This window comes from Eupeodes corollae, chromosome 3 (genome assembly GCF_945859685.1).
Source record: "Eupeodes corollae chromosome 3, idEupCoro1.1, whole genome shotgun sequence".
Classification (NCBI taxonomy): domain Eukaryota; kingdom Metazoa; phylum Arthropoda; class Insecta; order Diptera; family Syrphidae; genus Eupeodes; species Eupeodes corollae.
The window spans coordinates 108,479,578-108,500,990 of record NC_079149.1 but is presented as its reverse complement, the minus strand read 5'-3'; the positions used below and the strand labels follow the sequence as shown (position 1 = coordinate 108,500,990).

Sequence of the window (21,413 nt, the reverse complement as noted above, 5' to 3'; positions counted from 1 at the left end):
AAAAGTTCTTCCTTAACTTTGTTATGTCTCTTCGTTTCTTCGAGCCGCTTTTCCTAAATCTCACAGAGTTTTTCTGCAGCTCTGTTTATTCGGCGCAAGCTGTTTGAAATCCCTTCAGCATTTATTTCTTGGTTCTTCCAAAATTCTTCACTTTTGCTATAAAATTCTTTCTGTATCTCTATTTGTTCTTTTAAAAGGCTGGCGGTATCATTTGATTGACGAGAAGCGGTTGGGCGACGCTGTGGAACACTTCCTAAATCATTGACATGGGATGTCATTGATACATTTGTGCCTCCAAAAGATACTGTGCCTTTTCTCTCCCCGGTCGACGTCTCAAGGCCAGTCAATCTTATGACTCATTCTTCCAGGCTGGTAAAAGTATGCCACCTGTAGCTTTCGATTCTTTTTTGTTTTCCGTCATTTTCCTCTTGATGTACGCCTTCCAATCAAACCACACCTAAGAATTTATTTAAAGTCAGTGGAACATATTTAAAACCAAACTACATATTTAATTACTTTTCTCCAAGTAGTTGCGTCCTTAGAAGTCGGACCAGAGCTTTTTAGTTCTGTTTTAACTTGCTCCCAGAAGGCATTCACTTCCTCTTTTGGAATTTTCGAATATCCTTGGGCGATTTCCATTTGTAATATAATAAGTGTAATATACATACATACATTTTCACATTTAATTTAGTAATAAAACTTACATTTCTGTTTTCGTGTATTATTTTTGCGCGTTTTGTTACTTCTCTGCAAGCTATTTTTTCTTTTGAAAATAACAGTTCGTAGAAAAAACAGACAAACTTCCTATTCATTCGGGGGTAGTGATACCACTTTTCCCGAACTCCGAATTTCGTAGGAAATATTTTTAGTACGACGGGACTTATGATACATTTGGTCGGGATTCGTAGCACGAATGTATTACGACGGGGCCTGTGATAAGGCTGACAATCTTCCAAAGGTCTATCCAATTACTCGGATACGCAGATGATATTCACATAATTGGAAGATCAAAGCGTGATGTCAGTGAGCGTTTTTGAGCATTGCGACGGAAGCGACGACGGTTTAGTGGTCAGTAAGGGCAAGACCAAGTATATCTTGGACAAAACGTCACCATGGACAGCTATAACTTTAAGGTATAGTTAAGGACTTTATCTACCTATCTACCTACCGAATTCTTGTGCGCGGCGAGGAATAGACTGCTTCGGGCTCTGCTGTACACTTCCACGGGCCGCGGCGATGTTCTCGGCTAATTATGCGTTACTTAAACGTATCGGTGTTAGCTGATTGGCTGAACCGGTCGTCTCAAATTTTCCCACCAAACGTTGAAGAGTCGACTCTGAAGGGCCACCACGTCTACCGTAAAATGGACGCAGAGCACGCAACTGATAAGTTTGCGTTAACGAACACTTATTTTGATAAAGTTTTATGATTTGAACGTGCTGTTCAATCTTGTAACTGGTCATTTGGCATAAGCAATTGATTAATAAACAAAATATTTGACAGATGTCACCAAAACAAAATGGCCACCAACGGCCACTAAAAACTACCCGCCTCAATTGAAAAACCTTTTAGGTACTATTTTTAAAAAAATGTTTGATACAGGAATAAAGTCGTGCTTTTAAATTAATTTTGAAATTAAATTTAGAAATTAACAGTATTGAACTTTCTTTCCATCTGTAAGCTGAGAATAAGAAAATTATCAAACGCGAAATCTTTACTGAATCCTAGAAAGTCCAAAAAAAGTGGCTGGGATTTTGTGTCAGATACAAAATATTATGTGTGAGATACAAAATTTTAAGTCAATATCTTTCATTGTTTTCATAACACTTAAGTCTATTTTCTATCAGTCTTTGTTGTTTTTGAAGGTTTTCATATTTCGCAAAAATTGTTGTTAACTGAATTTTTCTCAAAAAACAACAAAAAGTTTTAACATATCAGCAATATTTTGCGTATGATAAAATAAGCTTTAATTGAATATGTACATGTTTTTGTACCCGACATTTTAAGTCGAAAAACCAATTTTTACCAATGTTACTAAAAGTTTTGAAAGTTTTTATTTCGTACAAAAAATAACCTTACGTTAGTGACACAATATTGTAAAGAGTGAGATATTCGAATCCCACTTAAGGTTTTACCAATTTTTTGTAATATTTTGTAAAGATTTGTAATTTTTATAAAAAAATTGACAATTCGATTTTTCATAATATTGAACAAAAAAAATGTCTTCAGTAAAATTAGTTTGAAGTCAATATCTTTAATTGTTGCCAAAATATTCGTGCCCAAAATCAATTTTTGTTCAACTTTTAGTATTTAGTTAGATTTTTCTAAAAATTTTTGCAGATGTCAAAAACACAAAATATTTTATTTCGGCGGCGATCAAACTTGAATAAGTAAAAGAAGGCCATTTATTATGTAAATCAATTTTTATGGAGATAGTAAAAGGGTGTTAAAGGGACTGCTTACTGTTGACCAATCCAAAAACGAATTTGCACGTTAAAATAAGTGAATACCTACTACATTAAGCTCGTTTAAGTTAGCATGGAAACACAGCCGAGTATCAAAATTATCATTGTGCACCGATTTCGACATGGCCTCCGTGGCGCAATCGGTTAGCGCGTTCGGCTGTTAACCGAAAGGTTGGTGGTTCGAGTCCACCCGGGGGCGGCTATCTTTTTTGATTTCTTTAAGAACATTTAGATTTAAACAAATAACAAAAAACGAATTAAAATAAAGAAATATTATTGTTGTATTTCATAAATATAAGATAAACAAATATAGAGAAATAATATATGTAAGAGTCTGTAGACAAAAAAGTGTTCTTTTCCTCTAAGACCGAATCACACTCATAACCTTATCCAAACTGACAGAAAATGGCAACTTTAGAGACTTTGGAGGTGGGATTGCCGGAAGCAAATAGAATGCTCCAAGATGAATTAATAGAATGGTGTTTCGATTAAGATCCATATAATTGGTCCAGAAACGTTTCATCCGAGCACTTAAACATTTACTCAATTCTTGCCTCAAATCACGTGCTTCCATTTTAAGTGTTTCAATTTCATTCTTGAGCTTAAGTTCGGATTTCTTTAAGTCACGAACTTGGAATTCTTTTCTATAAACAGAGATAGGAAAAACAAAATTTGCAAATAAAAATAAGTTTAGGTAATTATAATAAAAACTGAATACTCTTTTAGGTCGTTCAATAATGTTTCCAGAATCTTGATATCGGAATGAGCTTTGGCAATTTCTGCATCCTTTTCATAGATTTCCACCATTAATTGTTCTTCCTGGGTTTTCCACTTCATTTCAGCCAAAGCTATCTTCACACGATAAGGAAAAGAAAAGACAAATAATGAAAAATATTATTGCAATTGAAATTAAATTAAAACAAATTATCAACCATTTTGGTTTGATTCTTGATTAAATAGTTCATCAAAATAAATAGCGTTTTACTAATTTGATGAACCCTTCTAGAATTTTTACTCTTTGTACATTTTTTCAAATCAATAAATGGGAATTCCATTTATTGTTTTCTATGAATTGTTTGTTGTGAAATACAAAAATATTGATTAATTTTTGTTTTCACCTAAAACAGTTGAAACCTTAACTTAAGTTTCTGTGATAAGTTAAAACTGTTTTTGACCCATTCCTTGAATATGGTCCCTAAATTAATATGCAAATGTGACCTTCAGTATTCAAATAAAATATGAGCAGAATAATATAATAAGTTAAATATATGTATGTTTGCCTAATGTTAGCCAAAATAAAATATAAATGATGTAGTGCGGTGTGTGGAAAAGGAAGGACTTAATTAAGTTGCCCTTTACATAAATTTCGAATGTTTCTGAATCTAAACAATTACGAGGAATAATCAAACTGTTCATAAAACCACACAATACTTTATAATAATAATGAGTCCTTTTTACTAGGCTTTTGGGGGAAAATTGTTTTTTGTAGTGTTGATGTATTAATAATTTTCTATAATTAGTTATGACTAGTTACGGCCTAATAACGTTTTCCAGTTTATTTGATTTTGTAAGGAGCCACAGTTAAACGGAATTATTATTTTAAATATTAAGCATACTCAAACTCTCTTAATTTTTTGATAAACCTCCGAAAAAACAAGATGAATTGAATAAATTTTACTCATAGTCGACTTCATAACTTCGAACAGTTTTCGAAATTTCTTCAAGCAGCTGACATGCATCAAATCAGTCAACAAACAATTTTAATATTGTCATAGTTTGTAAAGGGTGATTTTTTTGAGGTTAGGATTTTCATGCATTAGTATTTTACAGATCACGCGGGATTTCAGACATGGTGTCAAAGAGAAAGATGCTCAGTATGCTTTGACATTTCATCATGAATAGACTTACTAACGAGCAACGCTTGCAAATCATTGAATTTTATTACCAAAATCAGTGTTCGGTTCGAAATGTGTTTCCCGCTTTACGTTCGATTTATGGTCTACATAATCGACCAAGTGAGCAAACAATTAATGCGATGGTGACCAAGTTTCGCACTCAGTTTACTTTATTGGACATTAAACCAACCACACGAATGCCTACAGTGCGTACAGAAGAGAATATTGCGTCTGTTTCTGAGAGTGTTGCTGAAGACCGTGAAATGTCGATTCGTCGCCGTTCGCAGCAATTGGGTTTGTGTTATTCGACCACATGGAAGATTTTACGCAAAGATCTTGGTGTAAAACCGTATAAAATACAGCTCGTGCAAGAACTGAAGCCGAACGATCTGCCACAACGTCGAATTTTCAGTGAATGGGCCCTAGAAAAGTTGGCAGAAAATCCGCTTTTTTATCGACAAATTTTGTTCAGCGATGAGGCTCATTTCTGGTTGAATGGCTACGTAAATAAGCAAAATTGCCACATTTGGAGTGAAGAGCAACCAGAAGCCGTTCAAGAACTGCCCATGCATCCCGAAAAATGCACTGTTTGGTGTGGTTTGTACGCTGGTGGAATCATTGGACCGTATTTCTTCAAAGATGCTGTTGGACGCAACGTTACGGTGAATGGCGATCGCTATCGTTCAACGCTAACAAACTTTTTGTTGCCAAAAATGGAAGAACTGAACTTGGTTGACATGTGGTTTCAACAAGATGGCGCTACATGCCACACAGCTCGCGATTCTATGGCCATTTTGAGGGAAAACTTCGGAGAACAATTCATCTCAAGGAATGGACCGGTAAGTTGGCCACCAAGATCATGCGATTTGACGCCTTTAGACTATTTTTTGTTGGGCTACGTCAAGTCTAAAGTCTACACAAATAAGCCAGCAACTATTCCAGCTTTGGAAGACAACATTTCCGAAGAAATTCGGGCTATTCCCGCCGAAATGCTCGAAAAAGTTACCCAAAATTGGACTTTCCGAATGGACCACCTAAGACGCAGCCGCGGTCAACATTTAAATGAAATTATCTTCAAAAAGTAAATGTCATGGACCAATCTAACGTTTCAAATAAAGAATCAATGAGATTTTGCAAATTGTATGCGTTTTTTTTTTTTAAAAAAGTTCTCAAGCTCACCGTTTATAATGTGTTGTGTTTCTACTTTTCTCTGTGTTTTTAATAAAATAAATATAAAATAGAAGTGTTTTTTATTTGCATTGTGTTGAAGCACATTTACTATCGGTTATAAGAAGTTTCCAAATATCGGTTGGGAAAGACTATGGTATCGATGTGTTGTTCCTGAATGTGGATTGAAAGCTATATTTTTGATATAGAGAAGAAATTTTGTGTGTTGAAAAAGAAGCTGCAACTTCTCACTTGTATTCTATGAAAAACTTAAGGTTCATTTACTTTGAGCCAAACTATTATTGTTAAAAAATAATTCTCTTGTCAAACTCAAATCACATCAACTTAATTTGTTCGAACAGAAATCACATCACATTTTGAGTTTGAAAAAAAAATTAATTCGATATCGGAACTCCGATTTATATTTTGAATCTATTTTAATTTTATTTCGAGTGAAAGTAAAATATAGAACCTAATTGAATATCTATTTAACCATTTGAAATGTTTTCCATTCGAAGAACAAAGCAAGAACTTATTTCAATGTATAAAAGATCCATATTATTTTGAAATGTAGAATGTGTGGATGGGACCTATAATACCAATATCGTTTTAAAACGGAAGGTTTTTTTAAGGAACAACATTTTTTCGAGCATTTGAAAATGTTTTACTTTGTTTCCAATAGCTCCACCAGATTTTTAAATGTGTTCCTAAATTTGGGCATTAATAAATAATTTAAATCTACAGTAAATGAGTCTAAACATTGGAAATAACGTTATCTTGCTAATCGCTTTTTGAAATTACGCAATTATCAAATTCGTTAAGTTTTCAGTTCGATTATCTAATGATTGCTGATTTTGAAATCAGTCATCTGGTAAGTTTTTTTGTCTGTAGGTCTTGTGAAACGAACGTTACGGCTGTTGTTTTTAGACGTGTGGTTTTTAATGTAGCAATACTTTTTTCGTAGTTGGTTCTTTTTGACAGCTGTCAAACCAACGATGCAGATTTTGACGAGAAAATTTGTATCGTTAAGAATTTAGTTTTTGTCGTATTTGGAATAATCATAATACACAACAATTGTCGACATGCCGTTATATCCTCAAAAAGTCACTATCATTTATCCATTCATCTTCTAAGGCGCCAGTTATAGCTATCATTGGTTTCCATCATTGAAAACAAACATTGAAATTTCCTTGATAGGTCGTTTATAGCTATCATTAAAAATTTCTGTCATTGAACGTAATTTCCTGATTGAAATCCACCGAAAAACTTTTACTGACAGAAATCTGTCATTGGAATACTGTGAAATTTTAACCCAAATCAGTGGAACGATTCGTTTCACTTTTGAAAATAAAAGTATCAGCTGATGAGAAAAAATTGCGTCCGGAAAAAAGAAAAATACATTTTTAGACAAAACCATCCACTTGTTTTTACACTTTTTTTCCTAAAAAATATTCTTTGGGTGATTTCCGACCTATCAGTATACAATTTTCATTTCTAATCAAAGGGAAACATCGTCAAATATCGATTCAAAAATGTTCCCGGATCGATTTCAATGATAACTATAACTGGACCCTAAAAATGATGCAGCGCATAATGTCACAGTCAATAAGGACAACAATAGAGCCATGGTTAATGACTTCTACTTACCTGAATTGGAGGATGTTGACATGGGTGACCTTTGGTTCTTACAACACTATGCTACATGCAATACAGCCAACACAACAATCAGTTTTTTCAAGAAACGTTTGATTAGTGCGTTAATTTGCATGGTGGACCTACAGGCGTGGCTCCAATATCGCGCGATTTAACAACACTGACCTATTATATTAAATAATATATTAAAAGCTACACGTCTAAAAAAAACCTTTACATACGCGATGCCACCAGAAACGCCTCAGAATGTTTGGGTTCGCAGAGTCTTAAGCATGACTTACGAATCGATTATTGAAAGAAATTTCTTCGAATCTTGATGATGAAAAAAACCCTTACGAACCCTTCAACTCGAATTTGTACCAAAAGTTAGTGTACTACTTTTTAAGTTTCAGGGTTTTTAGAGTTTCTTCTCAAAAATACAACAATAAATGCGACAGAGCCTTTAAAAGTATGTGATAAAAAGCAATTTGTCTTACAAATCAAACAAAAATGAGGTTGTCAAGATTAAGGGCTGACGACTAACACTTCACATAACTATTTTTAAACGTAAATTGCATTTACCTATAAAAAGCTTTAACACAGTGAAACAAAAGAAAACAATACCGCTTTCTAATATGATTTCTGTGGTGTAGCCTATAGCTTCTATTCTAATGAACTCGACCATAATTTCAGCTTCCGAATCTATACTCCTGTAATCATATAGCTCGTTCATTAAATTAACAACTTTTCACCACAAAATTTTCAATTCCTTCACATTTTACACACATTTATCTATAGTTCGATGAGTTTGGGGAAGACGAACACAATTATTTTACTGATAATGCTAATCATATAAAAGATAAAAGCTTTTAACATCCTGAAACAAAAGCTCTCATCCCAATTCCTTGAAAACGTGTCTATCAATACTATACCTAGGTATGTATAATGTTAGTGACTCACTCTCACACGCAATTTTGAAACGAAATAAACCACAACAAAGTACCTATAGGCCTCCATCAAATTGAGAAACCACATCATTTTAACCTATGACCTTTTCTGTATACAGCTATAGAACTCCCATCCTTAAAGGAATAAGAACTGATTTGTAATTCAAGACTTCTTTTCATATTAATGATTCATAATTTTTAAAGGAAAAATAATATAAGGCCCGCTCACCCAAACCCAAACTCACCTCATTTAAAAGTTCGTTTTTTTGGTTCTCTAGCTCCTGGACACTTCTTTGCTCACAAGACAAACTCGATTGCAGCTGGCGTACCTGAGTCATTGACTTGAATAATTGGCTATTGATTTCTACAATCCCATTGTTGAGAGAATCGTTTTCTTGTTCCTTTGCATGAAGTTGTTGCTCAAAAAACGAAGCATCAGCTTTTGCACTTATGAGGGATGTTGTTAGGTTTTCTACGGTCGATTTAAGTCTTTGGATGTCTTGAGAGGCATGACGAAGTTGTCGATTGAGCTTTTCATTTTGTTTCTGTTCATTCCGAAAGACTGAACTTAAGACGTGCACTTGGTTTTTCACTTTGATGACCTTCGGGAAATTTTATTAGGAATTCTGTTAAGAATCTCCTGGTGCGGAACTTACCTTTTTTTGAAGCTGTTCCAATTCCTCCTTTAAACGTCTTACTTCGTCTCTTCTGTTTCGCCATGAATTCAACATGATTGTTGCAAATATTTTCATTCCCGCTAGTTTAGGGCCAAATTCACCACACTCCGGCTCATTTACCAAATATAAAAGACTAGAATCCTTAGATGGACAAAAGTCTGTCTTATTGGAATCAGTGGTTTTTGACTTCAGTACAGGTTTTGGCAGAGCTACAGTTCCATAGTTGTTATAATTATCCTGATGATGGAAGAAGTTAGAATGGTATTGGCTTGTGTTGTTGTAGTTGGTGTTGTTCTTTGACATTTTCATATCCATTTGGGAAAAAGATTTCTTTAAACGATATGGATGAAGAGATTTTGAAGAATCCTGGAATTTTTCTACAACTGCGATTGGCTTTTTAAATTCTGCACCACGATGAATAGAGTTAGATCGAGGAATTTGAGAACCAGAATTGGTTGATCTGGAGGGGGGGGGGGAATTAAACAATGAAAACCAAAATCACGGAAGGGACTGTAAAATTTCTTAATTTTCGTTTGAAATTAAAAAAAAAAAAACGAACGGAATTTTTTTTTGATATTCAGAAATTTGTCTGAGTTTTTAATATTTTTTTCTTTAAACGAGTGTTTTTTCAAAAAGCTATGCAAACAATTCTTACCCAAGTTTTGTTGTTTTCCTTTTTTTTCGTGTGCATGATTCGGAACGTTTTTCAGATTCGCCACTACTGCTAGGAGTCTCAAGAATGATTTCCTCTAATTCAGGCATTATGGTTTTATGGTGTTGTTTTAATAATATTAAATAAATAAATAAATTAAAATTCAACTACGTTTGCTTATTTGAAATGATAAAATGTTTCTAAATTTTGTATAAATTGGAAGCTTGTTGCCAAAAGTTCTAGATTGAAAGTTCTTATTGGAAAGTAATAATTTGTACAGTATTTTTTTTTGTACACTATAAGCAGATGATGCATAAAGGAGCTGGATGTTATTTGCGTGTACCCTATAATTTGATTATAATTATCAATTGATCAACACCACTCATATTCAAAATAGGTCTTTTCCTATACTTGATGTGAACATGGTGTTCATACATAAGACTCTTTTAGTTTCTAAAGAAATGCCTGCATCTTTCTCCTACTTGAAAAGATTTAAAAGAGATAGAAAAGCGAGGTAATTATTGAAGTGAAATTACAAATTATTAAGCAATATTATCTGTGGTGATACGAAGTTCACATGGTCAGCTAGTTAAAAAATAATACGCACCGTAAGAAACTTTAGGAAACTCTTAAAGGAGCGAAGGACAGAAACAAAAATTTGCTATACCTATTTTGTGTAGAATTAAATAAGTCACTAGCAGCCCCGGCTACTCGTTTCTGGGACTTGATGAATTATGAAGGATTTCAAAGATTTAAGACAAATTAAAGATAACATTTAAAATAAAATTAAAAATAATACAGAAAGCGAGGTAACACTGGACCCTGGACATACAGCAAAATTGGACATCCCTCACAATACTCATTGTCGTATTTATTTATTTATTGAATTCGTTAAATAAACTAACGTTAGAACTTAAGACTAATATTACATTGATTCTTAGATTAGATTTACAATGCTTTAAGCAATTCGAAAAAAAGTTAAATTGAAGTTAAAAAAATTTAATTTAAATGTATTACTTTTAAAATCATCGCTTACAGAATATACCAAAAAGTAAAACTTGTTGTGAACGGAAATCAATTGAGGAGACTGTTTTTACCATAGTTCGATCTGTTTGATATAGGACGTAAAGGAACTTGTCTTCTAATACTTGAACAGCTATAAATGAAGTTTAATTGTTCCAAAATTGATGGTGATTGATATGACTGACCCATTGATTAATATTATAATAAAGCACAGCTGAATTTACTCTCTGTGTTTAGAAAGCGATAGAAGATTTATGAGCGTGAGCCTATGATTGTAGGGTGGAAGTTCGAGCTTATTGCACCATGGGAAGAAACGGAGGCAGAAGCGCATGAATCTTCTTTGTACTCCTTCTATTCTATTTATATGGACTGAATGAAAGGGAGCCCATATTGTGCAGACATATTCCAATATTGGTCTTACAAATGAAATATAAAGAAGTTTAAGAATATAAGGGTCACGAAAATCATGTGAAAACCGTTTTATATATCCGAGTGTCTTATTTGATTTTTCAATAATATAGTTATAATGATTTCTAAAAGTTAATTTTGAGTCAAGAATAATACCTAGGTCAGAGAAAGAAGAGAGTTTAGTCAAATAAGAAGAGTATAATTGAAAATTGAAAGTCAAAACAGTTTGATTTACATTTGTCTCTGTTTAGTAAAAGCTTATGAATAAAACACCATTCGCGAAAACTATTAAGATTATCTTGTAGGAGTACACAGTCGTCAAGTGAGTCCATACGTTTAAAAATTTAAATGTCATCAGCGTAAATTAAAACAGATGAGTGTTTTATAATAGAAGGTTAGTCGTTAACGTACAAAATAAACAGTAAAGGTCCTAAGTGGCTACCTTGTGGTACGCCAGAGTTGGTATAAAAATATGATGACTGCTCATTCCTAAAAACTACGCTGTATGATCTATTATATAAGTACGACGAAACCCAACTGACAAATTTATCGTTAAAGCCTTGGGATTTAAGCTTGGAAGTTAACGTTTTATGACACAATTTATCAAAGGCCTTACTGAAGTCTGTGAAGACACAGTCAACTTGTTTCCGTTTTTCAAACGAATCTAAACAAAAGGAACTGAAATGAAAGAGGTAAGTAACTGTTGACTTATTTTGAACAAAACCATGTTGACTGTCACAAATTATAGACTTACTATTAAACGATATGACTTTACAAATAATGGACTCAAATAACTTAGGGATGATGGACAGTTTTGAAATGGGTCGATAGTTTTGTATTTCATTTTTAATATTCTTTTTATGTATCGGTGTCATGAACGAAGTTTTCCAAATTTCAGGAAAAATTGAAGATTTGAACGATTCATATGAAAGAATATGAAGAATAAAAATATAAGAAGGTACACCATCTGGACCAGGGCTATAACAAACGTGAAGTTCTGAAGCTTTGCGAACGATTTCATCTTCAGAGATCCAAAGACTAATTGAATTCAAATGAGGGAAATTTTGTGAGAAGGCCAATGACTCAGGCGTTTGACAGGAGTTTGCTACTTCGAAAGGATCTTGGAAAAAATTTGCAAACATATTTGAAATTTTTTCAGAGTCATGGCTAGGTTCGTTGTTAAAACACATGCAGTTTGGCAACCCGTCAGTATTTCTCTTACTATAAACATAGCTCCAAAATTTTTGGGTTGTTTTTTATGTCGGTTTCAGTATTTAAAATAAAGTCATTATAAAGAATATCTGAATAGTCAATACAAATATTTCTTAGCTCATTGTATATTACCAAGTCATTATCAGCTGTTGTTTTATTATATTTAACCCAGGCCGAGTTTCTTTTATTTTTTAAGTTTTTTAAGCAAAAGTCAAACCATGGAGGAAATTTAGAAATATTACTCGGTTTTCACAGTGGTGTGGTCTCATAGAATCTATATCACATATCATTAATGTCACAGTTCTCACACAAAGGATTCCAGTTAACATTACATAACAGGTTGAACATATAAGTAGTTGTGGATACCAACATGATAGGGAAACTGTTTCTCTATAAATGTCCTGCCTCGATCAGTTTTAGAATGTCAACTTTCGGAAGATGTTGTTTTATAAATCCAAAAAACTGAAAAAAATATTTGTCATCTCGAATATTTTACGAAAGAAAAATGATCTTACATCCAATAATTCCACGCTTTGAAGTCGATATCTCTTCTGGTTCTTGAGCACAGACAACTCCCTTTTATTTCGACTCTATTGAAGTTGAAACGTCGAGAAATGTCAATATTTTCAATTCGATAAAATCGGACCAAATAAAATACAAAAACTTCTTATGGAAGTTCATAAAGTCCTTAAAAAGAAATACGTACTCACATAATCGTATACTGAGAGATAACATTTCATGTTAATACAAACCGGAAGTCTAATCTCTACAGTCTTTTATATGCATGGCATGTGTACTGGTATATTCGTATTGCTATTATCCTATTCTATGCATTTGATAATAAATTGAAATCAAAACCTTAACTAGCTGTTCATACTAAAAATTAGCTGTCAAAGAAATTATCTCTGAAGGGTTTCATGTTAAAAGAACATTAACAATCTGCACCTGAAGTTCAAAACCAAAAACCAAAAACCATGCTCTACAAAAACAAACCCATGCATATGTATCCACAGCTTACCTGTGTCGATTTCGATGTTGATGTCGAATGTCGGTTCAGGTATTATGTTCGTGCACCAAATTGATTCAAAACGATGTTCCTCCATATTACACAATACAAATCGATCTAACAAACAACAATATGACCCGCATTTCTGATTATTTCCTAGAAATCAAGCCAAACCAAACCAAACCACTTTTTAGCTTTGCTTTGGAAATGTGGGGTGGAAACCTCGAAATACCCAAGCTAAAATCTACACCACTGCCCTCTGAATTCCAAGAAGTAAGTAATAATCAGATTTTAGATGTACCTGTCCGTACATTTTACTAAAATGCGTCCCACTTCCCGCCCCCAAAGCAGAGGGCTTATAATACTAACGTATATGTAGGAAGTCAGTAAGTTAGTCGGTCGTCGTTCGGTGTACATATATATTGAAAGTAGGTTGTAAGGTATTCAAACTTTTGTACCTAACCTATCACTAAAAAGGGCTGTTTTCTTATAGGAGGATTGCGAGGATTTATTGATTATTGTTGAGTCTCGTACTCGGGTTTAAGGGTAAAATTCTCACTTGTCCTTGGATGGGGCTACACGACGACCAACGAAGGTGATGGGGTGTTTCGAATTTGAAGGACATTATTTTTCGAGGTCATATAGTCGTATATAGGTAGAACGACTTTACCTCGAAAGCGATACAAGTTCAAGCTCCGTCTTGTAGCCTTGACCAAAACGAACGTGTCAAACTAAATAAATAATTTACCTACCCCATGTACATAGCTCGATATTATACAAGCGGAATGAACTTCCACCAAACCACACGTGCAAAATTCACGACATATGTATGTAGTTTTGTATGCATTAAAGTGCGGTCTTGGACTTTAGAGAGAACAGAAAGGATTTTAAAAGGACTCGATTGTATTTCATTTCCTTTGATGAAACTTGGGAAGTAATTAATTTAAAAAGAGTTATTTTTTTTCTTCTTGTTCAAGCTTTAAAAAATTACAATATTAATCTGTTTGGTTTTTGTAAGAAATTGAAAAATTATTTGAAATGTTGCTTCAGACTTATAGTGTTTGTGCGACGGACACGAACGGTCTATGATTATGCGAAGCGGAAGGAAGGAAAATAATATGTTTTCATTTTGGATAGAAATGTTACTATTTCATTAATCGCTACCATAAACAAAACACTGTCAAGAAGTGATTGATCTATGTATGGGGTTTTATTTTGACTAACCTGCCATTTAGGCAGCTGTCAGTTTTAAAGCTGTCATTTTTAGATATTTTGTTAGCGATACCGATACACAATTCAAACCTCGGTCGTCGTGCATCAGTAGGAAATATGGAATCTGGTATATAAATTAAAGTTCTTCCGACAATTAAATGATGTGAAGAATCTCAAAGCTTTGAGCGTCGCTAATGGCTGAATCACAAACACGCTTCAGCTTCGGCTTCGTCTGGTTACGGTGGGTCTTCTTTGAGGTTGCTTTGAATGGCATTTCTATTATTTCATCCCTCCAAAGAGCAAATATTTTGTTTGTTGACTTTTTTTTACAGCTGTTGAGCTGTCAGACCAAGCAAATGTTCAGATAATTGAACTAGAGCTTCCGTTTGGAGTCACATTATGTTACATTACGTTCTTTTCCTTACGATTGTCAAAGGAAACGTGAGGTCGAAGCTCCATTGTGATAGCATGCATTAAATTCCTATGGCTGAACTCGTAAACGTCAGGTGAAGCCGAAGCTGAAGCAAGTTTGTGATTCAGCCATAAAGAGCAACTGAGAATATTTCTTTTGCAGACCGTAGTGTTGCCAAAAACCTAAGTTTATCGATTCATTGGCGGCTGTATTTTCCATTAAGAATATGGTCTTAAGGCTTTTAAAGTTGTTATAGTTAGCACGTAACTTCATTTATTGTATTAAAGAGATCCGTATTTTCATCAAGAAATCATCTTCGGATGCTAAGATAGTAAAAAGAATTTTCAGGTACGAATATTGTTGAAAAACTTTTTCATTCTTACTATGTCATAGCTTAATCAAGCGTTCAATCTTGCCGAAATTGACATATTGAATAGAAACAATAGACTCTTATGAGCGAATTTAAAGGCCCAACTATAATAGACGTAACCGAGCTTAAGCCAGCTTAAGGGAAAGAACCAATACGCAGCCTTATATGTCACTAACCATAATAGACGGTCTACAGTTTCGTTAAATTTCGCTAACTTTCGCGGAATTACGCAAGAGCCATTTAAATGGCTCGAGCTTAAGCAAATGTCAAATTTGGAACGCATTTCAACCCAACGCAGAGGTTTCCATGTCGTTGTCTCCTATTAATAATCCAAACCAAAATTTATACCAACAAATTTAAATTCAAAGGGACATTTGCGTTTGACATTTGCTTAAGTTACTTGAATAAATTATGGTTACATTTTGTTTTGACGATAACTTCTGATAACTTTTCGTTCGGTTTTGACATTAGCTTTTTTTCGGTTAAGTCTATTATAGTTGGGCCATAAAGCTTTGTTTTACCGTAAGGTAGAGCTCAATTTTTTGCCGCACTTTGACAGCTGTCAATTGTATTGTCATTGTTTAATATTCAGAATATAAGTAAAGCAGCATTGTCTTCCATTCTGTTGTTTAATTTACAAAAAAATAAAAGAAATAAATAAATAAATTTAAAAAAATGTAAATAAACTTGTTTCTAAACACCCGAGATTTGAAGGTTCACTACGTTTTTCAATTTCTCACTCTTTATGACACATGATATCACAAAATATCGCAAAGTTGGTCGGGCTTTTGACGCGTGGTTGCAGTTTAGCCATGACTCTCTTGTTCCGTTTTTTTGACTGGCTCTGTGATTGGACCTTACTTTTACTTATTAAATTTTGCAAAAGTTCCCTGGCCGTTTTAAAAAGATCTTGTGCTCTAATGCTTTTTTATTGGCGACATAATTTCATAATAACTGATTACGTTTTCAATTTCAAATGTTATATTTTCTTCATTACGATAAAATGAATGTTCAATTATCTAAAATATACTCAAAAATGAAAATGAAACCCTTTACTGGAAAACCTTGTATAAGATTTTTTTTTTTTAATTTACTAAAGCATTCAATGAATTATTACAAAAAGTTTTGTGATTTTATTTTGTGAACTTAAATATTTATGACCAAATACATTTCTTATAAATTCTGGAGTAGTGCAGCCATTTGGTTCCGGTTCTTTTTACCATATGCATATGAAATAATGGCTAAAACACAAACATGCTTCAGCTTCGGCTTTGCCTGACGTTTACGAGTTCAGCCATAGGAATTCAATGTATGCTATCACAATGAAATTCGACCTCACGTTTTGTTTGACAATCGTAAGGAAATAACTTAATGTTCCGTAATGTGACTCCCAACGGAAAGTCTAGTTCAAATTTGCTGAACATTCGAATCTAAAAAATGTACACTCCTTTGACTAAGTGGATTTTTGACATGCAAACAAAACGAATTCGAATCTAAAAAATGTACACTCCTTTGACTAAGTGGATTTTTGACATGCAAACAAAACGCCATATGCTTTTTTGTAGCTGTCAAAAAAGTTCAACTGTCAACTGTATCCTTTAGTTTTTTGTTCACTCATTTTGTTTTCATATTTTTTTTAAATCAGATGATTTTCATTTATAGATTGTTAAAGTCAGTTTGTATTATATTTTTAATGAAAATCCTAAAACAATAAAGGCCTCCTGTCAATCTGTGACTTTATATGTGAATCTCCTCAAACTGTCAAATACATAAAATGGTGATGACAGTAAAATTCTCCTGTCACGCTCATGACAAAATTATTGTCATATTTGTCCAAATACAATTTAAAGTTTGACATTTATAAAGCATCAACCATTTTAAATCATCGTAATATAATATGTACATTCACCTACTCCTTTTGCTCGTGTATATGCTTAGTCATTCATGACAGAGCTCAGCGAGCCTATATGCTCTCTATGATTGACGTTCTAACATCGTCTGTCAAATTTAAGGCAATCGCCTAGTCTAGTCGTATATGTACAGTGTACACATATCATGGCGCTTCTATATGTTTTTATACGCCATCAATTTAAACAAGTAACTAACTGTACGTAAAGATTTGTAATGCAGTGCATCCCTTCAACAAACCTACCACAATTTAAATAATATTAAACGATATTTGAAAACCCATCTAAACTCTTTTGACAGCACTTATTTGAGTAGAACAAAAACTCTAATGATATGCAGCTTGGCCGGATTTGGGTTGTTTAATGTTTATACCTATGAGCTGTGAGGAGTTGTGAAATTCTCATTCAACTCACTCTATTATTCGTATTGCCTTTCCAACAAAACAAGTGCTTTGTTAGATTCCAAGAATCTCAAGCAATTTGCTTGTTTCTGTTATTTTTTTTTTTTTTGATAAAAGTTCTTTCATCCTGTAAACTTTAAGTCGTGTAGGGTGTACAGCTCCAGTCCTACAAACGATATGAGGATTGCATGACTCATCCAAAGCAAGCGATAGGCCAAGGCAATGTCATGGCTTCTCGTCGTACTTTTTTCCTACTGGTTTCCATTGGCGCGTAATCCATTCATAATAAATAATGGTATCCTTTTCCAGGAATTCATGGCAATCACTGAGCTGACTAAGTCTCAACTCTAAACCCATCCCCCTAAAATACAAATCAACTGACTTTTGGTATGAAAGCAGGGTGGATTTTTGTAGGAATTCGTGAGTTCCATTCAGAAAAGCTGTTCTAAGGTATATAGTTGTAACATGTTTCCGTTGACATTTGACATAAATAATTTTGAAGTCTATACTTTCTACATCTAGAATGTAGATTCGTATAGTTGTTTGGTTAATGTCAAATGCCGTGAGTATTTTTCAAGTGAAAACTTTATTTCGTGGGAAGAGGAAAAGCTTTGTATATAAAGCACATCAAGTTTATATTTAAATAAAAAAACAAGAGTTAGTCATAACTTGTATTTCATGAGTTAATATAAGTTCAGGATTACTCATTGTAGTTTGGTATCCTTCTGCAATTTTGTATACAAATTTCTTGTATCACGTAGTTGATTACTTCCGAACCTTTAAGGCGGGAAAAGACGTTGAAAATAAAAGCTAGTTTAATAAAGTGCGAAGATAAGGGATTTGTATAATTTCACTTAGTAGAGGTTATTTTTTAATTTCCCTTTCAAAGTTTTGTTGACTTTTTATGTCTATCAAAAATAAGCCTGCTTTTTCTCATAATTTCCCTGATTTTGATGGACTATGTGTATATTTTTCGACCAACGAAATTTAAAAAGTTATGTTGCAACATATATCTAAGCATTTTGTAATTGTAGTCCATACAAAAATAAGTTAAAGTTTTCTTTTGATTTGTTAACAACCCCTATCTTTACACAAAATAAAAAATGTATGAAGAAAACTGTAACTTCTTCCCAAAGGAGTTGAAATTTTTAACATATCTCGAAGTTTTAAGGTCCCTAGAATTTAAATCAAAAATGTTTAGATTTGTATCCGTATGTTCGGGATCATTTTTCATCATCCCTATCTCAAGAATCAGTAAGGATATCATATTCATTTTGTTTTATAGAAATGACAGAAAGGACTTTCCAACAAATTGAGCTAATGGTTTTTTAATATATCAATTGGAAAACAAAAAGTTATGTTGCAACATATATCTAAGCATTTTGTAATTGTAGTCCATACAAAAATAAGTTAAAGTTTTCTTTTGATTTGTTAACAACCCCTATCTTTACACAAAATAAAAAATGTATGAAGAAAACTGTAACTTCCTTCCCAAAGGAGTTGAAACTTTTAACATATCTCGAAGTTTTAAGGTCCCTAGAATTTAAATCAAAAATGTTTAGATTTGTATCCGTATGTTCGGGATCATTTTTCATCATCCCTATCTCAAGAATCAGTAAGGATATCATATTCATTTTGTTTTATAGAAATGACAGAAAGGACTTTCCAACAAATTTTAACATTTTATTTGACTCCAAATATCTTAGGAACAACTGACGCTAGCAATCACAAATAAATTGGAGTTAGATAACAATTTTCAAAAATGCAGCTTAAACTAGAAAACAATCGTTTTCGACTAAAAATGTCGGAAACAAAAATAGACATTGAAATTAAACTTATTTCATTATAAGTATAAAATATTGTTGCTAACTTTCTGTTAATTTAAAAAAAAATTCAATTGACAACTTTTTTTTCTCAAAACACAAAAAAAAACAAAAAAACTGATAAGAAATGGTTTGAGAACAAAGAATAAGTTATTGACTTAAAACTGTTTTATCTCACATAAAATATTTTTATTAAAATTTTGGAAAATTTTTAGTAAAATTTATTTTGCTATAGAATTGAATGAATACGGAACATTTGTCTTTTATTTGACACAAATTTAACATTTGTCATTTGACCAAAAAAGAATGTTATCTTTAAATACTTAGACATTTTTATAATTTTCATTAATGTATTGATTGAGTAGCATATAAATTTCTAACCTGGTGTTTAAGGTGTGCCCACATCCACACCAAAGAAAAATTTTAAAAAATATTGTTAAAAACGTTTCTGAAGCGTTTTTATGATTTACTCGTATGTGTTGGGAAATTTGAGGCAAAGTATTGGCTTTTTTGATTGTTTTTTAAATTTTACTGAAATGTTTCAAAAATATTTCCTTGGTCTGGACGCAGCCTTAAAGTAAGATATTGCATTGAAATACTTAATTTTGTTAAAAGTGAGTGACACATTTACTCGTATGTAAGTTGACAGAACTGTACTGCTGTGTGGTATAGGGTCATTCATTTTGAATCGCTCACTGACAAAAAGAAAACCTCTTTCTGGATAATCAACCTCACTAAACCGTAAAGTGACGTAACCAGAAAACTGATCTCCAATTGCCGCCGGCCAAAATATCGTTTATCATTTGACCATATCGTTCTGAATTCTTCTAACAAGTATTACGAACCACGGTTATCTTTCACAAATATAACACAACAAATATCCAATTTGTCCAGAAGCTACTTCGTTTCTGTTTTTCTGAACCCCATGTGGATCATTTTTTTTTATTTACATAATCATAGAAATGTGCCTCATCACTTAAGAAAATGTTGTTCAAAGTCCGGGAAATTGATAAATTTGAATCATTAGGTACTCCTTAGTAGAAAAACTTCCGATTGAGCTTCAATACGATTATGCTCAAGTCTTACGTCAGCCATAACGCTACTCTCTTAAAGTCTGTTGGCAATTGAACCGATTGCTTCGATATATGTAGTCAAACGTTAAATCACCAATTTTGTAGTAAGTTTTGATGTTACGGTGTCTCATTTTAAGTATGTCAGTTTTGTTCGTTATCGTATACATTCAACTAAAAGTAAATTTTATTTCTAAACAAAATTCGCCCATTCAGCGAATATACAGTTTGCTTCGTGATCCTGTGGCTTTAATTGTCGAAATGCCAAGCCAAACTAAAAATATTTCATTTGACAGCTGAAAAAACGGCTACCAGTTGAAAAAGTATTGCAAACTTAAGGTTACATAACTCTAAAAAATATTGGAGTCTACTTCACAGCATGCAAACCAAGGGACATCTGCCAAAAAGAGCAACTGCGAAAAAGTACTTCCGGATTGAAAACTACACAGATTAATAGGGGGCTAGGGGGACTGCAGCCCTGGGCCCAGAGGAAACGAGGGCCACATCCCATTAAGAAATTTAAACCGTAAAACCGCGATATTTAAACCGTACAATTTAATAAACCCCAAAAATAAAAACCAAAATTAGGTGACTCCACAAAATCCAAACTCGAAAGCTACAACCCCAAAAACGTTAAACCCATATAGCCCAACTTGCAATTAATCACATAGACCTTAAACCCACATAGCTTAACGCGGTAGTATCTCCAAAAAGTCAAACCCATACAGCCTAAGCTATTATTGCTCTAGTGAATAATTTCACGAGATCTTTTTTCACAAATTGAAAAAAAATCGAAAACCTTGAGCAAAGAAGTTAATCAGGAATTTTCTTTTTTTCAATAGAAAAACGCTCTATGGATCTGATAAGTTTAGAATTGGCACTTTTTATGTAATAATAGATAAATTGCTCACAGAAATGCACAAGAGGATTGAAGCTTACACTTACATCACTGATATCCTCAGATTTGTTTGCAATATTTTAAGTATGAGTAAAAATGAAGTAAAAATAAAAGCAAAAATATTTAGAATTAACTTACCAACTAGAGCAGCTTATTCAAATGATGAAATTGCAGCCACAAGTGTTTTCTTTTTAAGTTCAAAAATAAAAAAGTAAACTTATTTCTCCATTTGAAAT

At 33.1% G+C, this 21,413-nt stretch overlaps 1 protein-coding gene and 1 non-coding gene across 3 annotated transcripts in view; one reads left to right on the top strand and one right to left on the bottom strand.

Moving 5' to 3' along the window:
* Positions 1-2,590: 2,590 nt before the first annotated feature.
* On the top strand, positions 2,591-2,664 carry Trnan-guu (transfer RNA asparagine (anticodon GUU)). Its single transcript has one exon. It is a non-coding gene; the product is annotated as a tRNA-Asn (tRNA).
* A 58-nt stretch (positions 2,665-2,722) lies between these two features.
* LOC129950097 (kinesin-like protein KIF20B) overlaps positions 2,723-21,413 on the bottom strand; it is a 46,521-nt gene continuing 27,830 nt past the window's right edge. Inside the window, exons 2-6 of one of the 2 annotated variants that reach the window (XM_056061912.1) lie at positions 9,439-9,532; positions 8,763-9,243; positions 8,352-8,708; positions 3,184-3,317; positions 2,723-3,109 (exon numbers count right to left, since the gene is read on the bottom strand). In XM_056061912.1, the coding sequence (XP_055917887.1) occupies positions 2,827-3,109; positions 3,184-3,317; positions 8,352-8,708; positions 8,763-9,243; positions 9,439-9,532 (1,349 nt within the window). In that variant the 3' untranslated portion in view covers positions 2,723-2,826. Of the gene's footprint in view, positions 3,110-3,183; positions 3,318-8,351; positions 8,709-8,762; positions 9,244-9,438; positions 9,715-21,413 lie in introns of those variants that run through there. The other variant, XM_056061911.1, reaches the window with a different exon arrangement.